This window comes from Nelumbo nucifera, chromosome 1 (assembly GCF_055504915.1).
Source record: "Nelumbo nucifera cultivar China Antique chromosome 1, China Antique-T2T, whole genome shotgun sequence".
Taxonomy (NCBI): domain Eukaryota; kingdom Viridiplantae; phylum Streptophyta; class Magnoliopsida; order Proteales; family Nelumbonaceae; genus Nelumbo; species Nelumbo nucifera.
Window position 1 is genome coordinate 96,721,253 of NC_142649.1, and position 11,067 is coordinate 96,732,319.

General features: G+C 41.7%; 1 protein-coding gene across 1 annotated transcript; it reads right to left on the reverse strand.

The window, feature by feature from the left end:
• Window positions 1–390: 390 nt before the first annotated feature.
• LOC148803585 (uncharacterized) lies at window positions 391–4,437 on the reverse strand. The gene has a single exon (XM_088889441.1). It carries the CDS (start codon window positions 4,352–4,354, stop codon window positions 869–871), a length of 3,486 nt encoding a protein of 1,161 aa, XP_088745567.1. The 5' UTR covers window positions 4,355–4,437; the 3' UTR covers window positions 391–868.
• Window positions 4,438–11,067: the final 6,630 nt, after the last annotated feature.

The window sequence follows — 11,067 nt, forward strand, 5'->3', positions numbered from 1 at the left end:
AATAGCCCCCACCAGCATGTTGTGGCAGAGATAGGAAATTTCTATTGGGGACCGATTTACATTTGTAGCTGTACCCGACATGGACTTGTACAAAAACACACATATACACATGTTAGGAGCTACATTTGCCTGGTTGTTTGTTTGGGTAAATCAAGATCAGGTTGACCAAAATCCAGTTTCATCATATTAATGAGAACATGACAATGAGGTGGGGGAAAGGATCCCTCCTTGTTACATGGCTCCCTTGGCTCCCCTATAAATAGTTCCAATAAAATTTTTGGGGGGACATGCACACACACAATGAGAGACACAATGAGAGACACAATGAGAGAGAGAGTGTGTGTTCCATGGGATGATATATAGTATGTAAACAACTACGTAGTTGCAATATTTATATAACAAATAGCCCACCTTTATTCCATATGGAGGGTCACCCACCTTGGATATTTATTAATAATAGAAGGTAAAAGACACCATACCATTAGCCCTAAACTAGACTTAAACTCAACCCTAAACTAGACTCATAGACACCATATGATTAGGCTCGCTTCGTTACCTAGTGAAATACATAAAGCAACTTTTCAAGTAAATACTAAATGAAAAACATGTAGAATGGCAATGCATCATTCTAAGCTGTTTAGAATGGGAACATTCTAAATATATCACAAAGTACAAATGCTTAATTTTGGCTAGGATGACCAGTACCGGGGCTATGAACTGGTGCTGTGGGTCGAAATACTTCTACTTCTTTCTCCATTTCAAGATGACCGATACCGGGGCTATGACCTGGTGCTGTGGGTCGAAAGCCTTCATCTTCTCCCTCCATGTCAAGATGACCGATACCGGGGCTATGACCTGGTGTCGTGGGTCAAAAAGCTTCTACTTCTCCCTCTATTTCAGAATGACCGATACTGGGGATATGATCTGGTCTCGTGGGTCGGAAAGATTCTACTTCTCCCTCTATTTTAGAATGACCGATACCGGGGCTATGACCTGGTGCCGTGGGTCGAAAAGCTTCTACTTCTCCCTCTATTTCAGAATGACCGATACCAAAGCTATGACCTGGTACCGTGGGTCGAAAAGCTTCTACATCTCCTTCCATTTCAAGATGACCAATACTGGGGCTATGACCTGGTGTCGTGGGTCGAAAAGCTTCTACTTCTCCCTCCATTTCAAGATGACCGATACCGGGGCTATGACTTGGTGCCGTGGGTCGGAAAGCTTCTACTTCTCCCTCCATTTCAAGATGACCGATACCGGGGCTATGACCTGGTGCCGTGGGTCGCAAAGCTTCTACTTCTCCCTCTATTTCAGAATGACCGATACCGGGGCTATGACCTGGTGCCGTGGGTCGAAAAGCTTCGACTTCTCCCTCCATTTCAAGATGACCAATACTGGGGCTATGACCTGGTGTAGTGGGTCGAAAAGCTTCTACTTTTCCCACCATTTCAAGATGACCGATACCGGGGCTATGACCTGGTGCCGTGGGTCGCAAAGCTTCTACTTCTCCCTCCTTTTCAAGATGACCGATACCGGGGCTATGACCTGGTGTCGTGGGTCGGAAAGCATCTACTTCTCCCTCTAATTCAGAATGACCAATACCGGGGCTATGACCTGGTGCCGTGGGTCGAAAAGCTTCTACTTCTCCCTCCATTTCAAGATGACCGATACCGGGGCTATGACCTGGTCCCGTGGGTCGGAAAGCTTCTACTTCTCGTTCTATTTCAGAATGACTGATACCGGGGCTATGATCTGGTGTCGTGGGTCGAAAAGCTTCTACTTCTCCCTCTATTTCAGAATGACCGATACCGGGGCTATGACCTGGTGCTGTGGGTCGAAAAGCTTCTACTTCTGCTTCCATTTCAAGATGACCGATACCGGGTCTATGACCTGGTGCCGTGGGTCGAAAAGCTTGTACTTCTCCCTCCATTTCAAGATGACCGATACTGGGGCTATGACCTGGTGCTGTAGGTCGAAAAGCTTCTACTTCTGCCTCCATTTCAAGATGACCGATACCGGGGCTATGACCTGGTGCCGTGGGTCGGAAAGCTTCTACTTCTCCCTCTATTTCAGAATGACCGATACCGGGGCTATGACCTGGTGCCGTGGGTCGAAAAGCTTCTACTTCTCCCTCTATTTCAAAATGACCGATACTGGGGCTATGACCTGGTGCCGTGGGTCGAAAAGCTTCTACTTCTCCTTCCTTTTCAAGATGACTGATACCGGGGCTATGACCTGGTGCCGTGGGTCGAAAAGCTTGTACTTCTCCCTCTATTTCAAGATGACCGATACCGGGGCTATGACTTGGTGCCGTGGGACGAAAAGCTTGTACTTCTCCCTCCATTTCAAGATGACCAATACCGGGGATATGACCTGGTGCCGTGGGTCGAAAAGCTTCTACTTCTCCTTCCATTTCAAGATGACCAATACCGGGGCTATGACCTGGTGCCGTGGGTCGGAAAGCTTCTACTTCTCCCTCTATTTCAAGATGACCGATACCGGGGCTATGACCTGGTGCCGTGGGTCGGAAAGCTTCTACTTCTCCCTCCATTTCAAGATGACCGATACCAGGGCTATGACCTGGTGCCGTGGGTCGGAAATCTTCTACTTCTCCCTCCATTTCAAGATGACCGATCCCAGAGCTATGACTTGGTGCCGTGGGTCGGAAAGCTTCTACTTCACGCTCTATTTCAGAATGACCGATACCGGGGCTATGACCTGGTGCTGTAGGTCGAAAAGCTTCTACTTCTTCCATTTCAAGATGACCAATACCGGGGCTATGACCTGGTGCCGTGGGTCGGAAAGCTTCTACTTCTCCCTCTATTTCTAGATGACCGATACCGGGGCTATGACCTGGTGCCGTGGGTCGGAAAGCTTCTACTTCTCCCTCCATTTCAAGATGACCGATACCAGAGCTATGACCTGGTGCCGTGGGTCGGAAAGCTTGTACTTCTCCCTCCATTTCAAGATGACCGATACCAAAGCTATGACTTGGTGCCGTGGGTCGGAAAGCTTCTACTTCTCGCTCTATTTCAGAATGACCGATACTGGGGATATGACCTGGTGCCGTGGGTCGGAAAGCTTCTACTTCTCCCTCTCTTTCTAGATGACCGATACCGGGGCTATGACCTGGTGCCGTGGGTCGGAAAGCTTCTACTTCTCCCTCCATTTCAAGATGACCGATACCAGGGCTATGACCTGGTGCCGTGGGTCGGAAAGCTTCTACTTCTCCCTCCATTTCAAGATGACCGATACCAAAGCTATGACTTGGTGCCGTGGGTCGGAAAGTTTCTACTTCACGCTCTATTTCAGAATGACCGATACCGGGGCTATGACCTGGTGCCGTAGGTCGAAAAGCTTCTACTTCTCCTTCCATTTCAAGATGACCAATACCGGGGCTATGACCTGGTGTCGTGGGTCGGAAAGCTTCTACTTCTCCCTCTATTTCTAGATGACCGATACCGGGGCTATGACCTAGTGCCATGGGTCGGAAAGCTTCTACTTCTCCCTCCATTTCAAGATGACCGATACCAGGGCTATGACCTGGTGCCGTGGGTCGGAAAGCTTCTACTTCTCCCTCCATTTCAAGATGACCGATACCAAAGCTATGACTTGGTGCCGTGGGTCGGAAAGCTTCTACTTCTCGCTCTATTTCAGAATGACCGATACCGGGGCTATGACCTGGTGCCGTGGGTCGGAAAGTTTCTACTTCACGCTCTATTTCAGAATGACCGATACCGGGGCTATGACCTGGTGCCGTAGGTCGAAAAGCTTCTACTTCTCCTTCCATTTCAAGATGACCAATACCGGGGCTATGACCTGGTGCCGTGGGTCGGAAAGCTTCTACTTCTCCCTCTATTTCTAGATGACCGATACCGGGGCTATGACCTAGTGCCATGGGTCGGAAAGCTTCTACTTCTCCCTCCATTTCAAGATGACCGATACCAGGGCTATGACCTGGTGCCGTGGGTCGGAAAGCTTCTACTTCTCCCTCCATTTCAAGATGACCGATACCAAAGCTATGACTTGGTGCCGTGGGTCGGAAAGCTTCTACTTCTCGCTCTATTTCAGAATGACCGATACCGGGGCTATGACCTGGTGCCGTGGGTCGGAAAGCTTTTACTTCTCCCTGTATGGTTGGAATTGAATGGTGGACGTTGCCAATGTCTTTATCTGTTTCTGTCTTTATCATATCTTTTGCATTGTAGTTTTCATTGGTGATAAAGCATTTCATACATTTTTTGTTTTCCTCCATCTTCAAACGCCTTCCCTCAATACAATGATTTTCTTGAGAGAAAATCAATAGAAAAAGAAACAAACAGGTACAAGAGAGCTTATCCATGGCAATAGCCATAGAAAGAGGTAAGAAGACTTTCAACGAGTTGAACCTAACGGGAGCTAGAGAAAGAAAGAGAGATGCTAATACGAAGGTAAGATGCCCAAACTCCTCCCCTTCGGTATTTATGGTGCAGTACGTGAGGTCCTCACTGGTGGGAAGATTCTATGGAGTGAGTACGACAACATTTACAATTTTTGAGAGGAAGAGAATAGTCAAATCATTACCTACCTACTGATCTTTCCCTTTACGAGGAGAAATCTGTTATGTGGTGGTTTTAACAAATTACGCCCTTTGATGTATTATTGTGGGCCTTATGGACCATCCCACCATCACTTCATCCCATCAAAGCGTGACCACTGAAATACATGTGATCATACTGTAGGGTCACCCGTCACTTCATCCAATAATACATCGAAGGCCGTGATTTTATGACGCAGCTGATTTTTCTCTTTACGAGGAAAAATCTGTTGTGCCATGGTTTCAACAAGTTACGATCTTCGTTGTATTATTGTGGGCCTTATGGGACCACCCCACCATCAAAGTGTGACCACTGAAATATATGTGATCATATTGTAGGGTCACCCGTCACTTCATCCAACCAACTTTAGATGGGACCAGAGGAATACATCGACGGCCGCAATTTCACGGCTGGGCATATATGATTTTCTTCCTTTTTCTACTGGAAAAAAAGATTCAACACAGTCTGACGAGAATCCGTTAGACACATCTATCCATTAATTTAATATATATGTACAGGATACATTCCCAACGCATAGTTGAATGCTATATGCAAAACACTGAGCAATATATTCTTACTGAGTTACTAGTTTACTACATGCCATCCTCCTATCAATGTGAGACCAGATCTGCTCCTCACACAGGGCGTCTCACACCGATCTCACATGCATATTCTATCATGTATTTAAAATATCTCCTATACTTATAAATTATTATTCGTCGGAAATGTTTCAATGTACGGTGGATGTGCATGTGAAGCGCCATGTGTGAAGAGCAGATCCCGTCTTTATTAATGGTGCAGGGATTGCCTTCCCCTAACAGGAATAAAATGTGTGGACAAATTTTGCAATAACTTTGGGATGTAAAATTTACGTTGACAGTAAGTTCAAACCAGACTATAAAAAACAAATTTTATATCAGATAATCAAGTGCATAATTTGTATTTGTTTCAAACTTGTTGTGCATACAAATCAAGTGTAAATTTTGCACTAAAGAGAAAGAAGTTAAGAACTAAGGCCGTTTTGAAACCGTGCAAAAAGAGTGTAAATGCAAATATGGCAGAGTGCATTTTGGTCCATGCAAATGTAAAGTTGATTTGATTTGCATTGATAAAATTACTCTCTTGCTAAATGATTTTTAGTTGTAATGGATGAAAATACAAATCCTGATATTATCTCTCATTTTGGATGTAAACATGCCTTGGAAATTGTATTTTGACTGTTTCCAATCATTATAATATACACTTATGTTGTTGCCAAACACTAGTATAAACTGAAACAGAGTGCATATATGCACTGAACCAGGATTTTCCGAAGTCCAAACACTAGCAGTGGAGCCTGGAGCCTCGTGGTTGGGCCGAAATAATGCTTTTGCTTAGCTGTAGCAGCGTAGACGGAGTTGTTTTTGTAATATTGGGCTGGGCCTTGTAGGGGGTTGGAACAAATAAAGCTTTTTTATAGGTTGTGCATTGTGCTTGGTTATTATGAGCTCCCTGGGCCTAGTATGCGTGCAACGCCTGAGTTTTGTGACCTCAGGCTGGGCTTGGTCCTGAAAAATTTGGGCCTGTCCAATACGTTCACCTACGTTATTTAGATTATTTATAAGTAACTATAAAATTAATATGTGATTCTCATTTATTTATTTATTTTAATTAAGTTTAGACTATGCAGCCTAGATGAAATTCTAGAGTAACAAAATTTAAGTAAGGATATCCTCTGGCCCGGCTTGATCGGACCTAGTGTTGGACTAACGGCCTATTATTAGCTTGAATTTAAGTAAGGTTCAAAATATCGTCACGTATTAATTCGTATAAATCAATATGTATCGCATCAGAGCTTTTCCAGTATGCCCCTACGAGGGGTTGTTTCAGGTCAGCAAATGGTTCAGGGGATAGACCGGCCTTTGACCGGCCCCTCTGAACCAGATTCGAAAAAAATTAAAAAAAATAAACAGTACCGATACAGACCGGTACCCTGTATCAATATTTTTAACCCTAAGTTTAATTTAAAAATTATCTGGCCAATCCATGTTGCCCCTTCCCCACTCCCTAGTCCCTAGAAAAGACACTTGATTGATCATATAGCTGAATAGGTTGAATAATATAATACCAACTACAACAGTGGACTGAAGATCTCTCTCTCTCATCCATCAAATTCATTAAATCAAAGGCACTTGATTGATCATATTGTAATGCAGCTGCAGACATGGTTTAAAGTATGGATACACATACGCCTCTGCGTATGGGCATAGAGGTGTTTCGGTACCTTAACTGATACCTCTTTTATTTTTTGTAGTTTTCTTTTTCTTAAATTTCAGTTTTAATTATAATTATAATTATATATATATATATATATATATATATATATATATATATATATTAATATAAAAAAGAATTTCTAAAAACACTTATAAACAGATGTATTAACATTTAGATACGATATATCATGTCCATACTTTGAAACCTGGCTACAAAGAAAACACATAAGATTGACACCGCCTTGTTACAAGTTGAATGAGAAAAGGGTTCAATTGTTAAGGGAATGACCAGCACCTGGGCTGTGTCCAGGTGCTGTTGGTCGAAAACTATCAACATATTCCGCAATTGTGCGCTCGTGGAGAAAGACTGAAGAGTGTTCACCGCCTCCTATGGTTGCTCCCGAAATGGTACGTCCATTGCCATGACTTGAGCATTTCTTACACTCCCTTCTCTTCCCAGATTCCAAATGCCTCCCCTCCACAGAAACAACATCTTGGGAGGAGAAAATCAGCACAGAAACAAAAATACACGTTAAGATAAACTTGATCTGGGCCATGATGAGAAAAGGGGATCCAAAAGAAGTGAAGCAATTAATCTAGCTAGGAGTTGCAGAGAATTAAGGGAGATGAAAGAAGAAGAAGAAGAACAAGAAGCAATAAGATATACTTGCATCCTCATTCTTCTTCAGTATTTAAAGAATCGAAGTAGCTTATGCCATGCATGTGAATGTCCTAAGAATCCAAGAAACAACTATAGGAATACAAAACTTAAAATAACAGAGAAAAGAACTTGGGTTGTTTTGGTGTTAAGGGATGTACGTAATTAAATTAAAGCCCCAGCTCATGACAAAGTATAAAGGTAGGTGTAGTGATGGGTCGGTCTACATGCTGTTATTTCATTACCTGTTCATCAACTCAAAGCTGCTTAACAAAATTTATCAAACAGCTGGTAGTACAGTCTATAAAATATTCCTTTTTAGATTTCCCAGAAAAAAAAAGGGCTGGAAGTTAGGAACAGAAAGCTGTGTTAAGTTGGGCTCCCCACTATTCCATGATCCTTGCCACTAACCACAAGTAGTGTCAGATTAATTGGACGGTCCCTGTAATCAGCCGTCAAAGCATGAGATTCCTTGTAGTAGTTATAATTAAGATACGATTTGAAGATCAGAAACAAATTTCTTTCATTGGTTTAGGGAATGATGACCACCAGAAAAAGGTTAGAGAAGGGAATGGTCATCAGTACCATATTATATTTTCTTAGAATATTGTGGCCCGCACAATAGAACATGCAGCCCCCACAATATATCCCCCGTCCTTATTCGACGTATCTCTTTGAAATTTGAAGACTAATTTGTTTTATTTGAACTGATTTTTTTTTTATGGTATTATATATTGTACATTAGAGGGGATGAAGGATATGAAGTGTGCACTGGTCTTACCATAGGGAGCTCTCTATAATCAATCTCAGGCTCTCAGCTGCTGGGTTATCGGCATTTGAGCCAGTTCTTGATTTAATCAACTGAGTCACCCCCTAATCTGTTGGTTTCAGTTTCTTTGGATCTCTTTTGCTAGTTAGATTTCTTCACTACAACCAGCTTGTAATGTTAGAGGCACTTTTGTTTCTTTGTTACATCCAAATATCTAAGAAGATTTGAAATTAACAGGAAATTAAAATGTTTTGTTTTGAATTCGTATAAAGAAGTTGTTTAAGCTTTATTTTACCAAAGATGCGCTCTCTAAGAATATACCCATTAACATGCAGTTAATAGGCGCCCATGTGCATATCCCCATGTTCAGCGATGCATGGCAGTGGTAAAATATATAAAATGATGATCAGATGTATTAATTAGCTTAATTAAATGCAATTAATCTGTATGAAGAAAGTATATATAGTTGTAGGATACATAGGAAGTAGGGTAGGAGGAACTAAGATCAATAATCTTGTCGGGACCAACTGAACTGAAAGGCAATCGCATCTCCTACAGAAGATCCTCCCTGAGTTGCAATTACCACTTGGTTCATGTACTGATGAATGCAGATTTCTTCTCCTTCGTATTTGTCTAAGGGGGCACGTGCAATGTTCATGGTGTAACAGTTATAAGCAAATTAAAATCTCTGCTACCTCCACTATATAGTAAGTAATACATATCTTGTTTTATTTTTATAATGATCCACATGGCCGTCATTCCAATACAATGTGGTGGTGGGGGCCGGAGGGTTTATAGATGTTAAGAATTAATTAATATTCTTATCTGACAACAATAGAAAAAGTGGTCCCTCGTTGAATCAAAACCCTTTCATGTCTCGTATAAGGATTTTCATGTCTCCTATACATGTTTAACAGCCTGTGTGTTAGGGGTGTCCATGCATCGGTTTTGGGTTCGACCCGTCTAAATCAAAATCAATTTATACGGATACAAATTCGACCGATCTAAACTTATTGGTCCATAGTATTTATTGGATTGGACCGTAATAGATTTATATTGGAGTGGATTGGATTGAATTAATATCTAGTTCATTAATAGATAAGAATACAAGTGTCAATGGATCAAGCTTGGGTTGGAACCAATCTAAATTAAAATCAATTTGAATAGATTAGACAATCCAAACATTAAATTAAATTTGATTGGTCTAAAATGGCCTAAAGTATTCATCAAATGTGATTGAACCTGGTCCATATATGTAATGGATTCATATTGGACCAAATCTACTCTAATTGACACCCCTACGTACTACCTATGCTCCCTAAACGACACGGTAGCCCATATCAACTCCATGCAACAATAACAGTGCTGAAGTCATGGCCATAAGGATTAAGATGCCAAGTGGAGAGGGCCTGTGGATAAAATGTGGACAGCCAAAGTATTTAAACTAGGTAGTTAGTGTTTGGGTTATGGTTGAGTTGGCCTCGGGTGCTATGTATCACCTCCGTGGCCATTTTATCTCTTTGGTCACGTCGACATCATGTCAGATGAATAAGTGCGATTAAGACAAGGGAGCATCACAATGGATAAGGAGGACAACTCCATCGGGGATTAAGTCTTATCCCGAAGACCTCGACGAACAACCTCATTCCGATAACCCTAGAAGCCTCATCTGAATCAAACACGGATCTTCAATTATAACCGGAAATGCCATGTTTCTTGGGGATTGAAATCCTCGCCCCACCCGACCCTGATTATATATATATTAAATGCTATTTATATTAAATATATATTATTATATTATTTCTATATATCAAAACATATTTAAAACAATATTTATAATTAATTTTTTTTATTTATTTTAAATAAATTTATTTTTCAAAAAAAATACTGTTATCTAAAAAAAATTTTGGAGATTCGCGTCCCTATGGGGAACCTCCCTGTCGGGAATCAGGGATGGAGGAAAAATTTTATCTCCAATGGGGATCGGGGACAGGAATGGAGTTAATTTCAGAATCAGGGTTAGGGACAGGAAATATAATCCCCACCCTGAACCTACCCCGTTGCCATTCCTATTCAGAGACAACGAAGAGTTTTTGGACAACCAAAATTTTGGTCGAATTTATCTTCTTATACATGTTTAATCTCCATTGTTTGCCATTTCGGATCCACGTCAAACTATTATTTGTGCCTTGATTGCACCTCCTTGTCTTGGTTTGAACTTTGAAGATCCAAATGGGCTTGAAAAATTCTACTCTAATTATAATAGTAGAAATGGCGCAATATTTTCTAACTCGGGAATATTTTTCCTGTAATTACTTTTGTGGTTGGGTATTTACTGTTTAGCATTTGTGATTGTTTTCTAAAGGGAAATTTTTAGTTGTGTTTAGCATTGTGTTTGCCTGGAACGTCTTCACCCCTTTAACTTGTGTCCATTGCAATAGATTCAATCCATGTAGCATTTGTGATCACCATTACGATGTTGGCAAGAACAGAAACCGGCAATAGTTCACATTTGGAACGATACTTCCTCACCGGCAAAATAGGTCGATGGATGGAGAGAGAGAGGAGCTCGAGGGTCGAGGCGGGAGAGAGAGAATGACAGGGGAGAGGGGAAGTGGGGAACTCGAGGGAGAAGCTGGATTAAAAGCATTTTCATTTTCTTGAGAATAAACACCCATTAAGGGTATGGACTCTATTAAGTTCAAAAAAATTGAGGGTTTAACATGGCCTTCATTTGCCGATGCAAAGGATTTTCTGCATTGTGGATGCAGAGGATGAGAGTTCGCCTTTGACGACATTGTTTTGTTT

Excerpts from the sequence above, each read along its gene's own strand:
- LOC148803585 (XM_088889441.1), bottom strand. The coding sequence starts at position 4,354 with ATGGCTATTGCCATGGATAAGCTCTCTTGTACCTGTTTGTTTCTTTTT.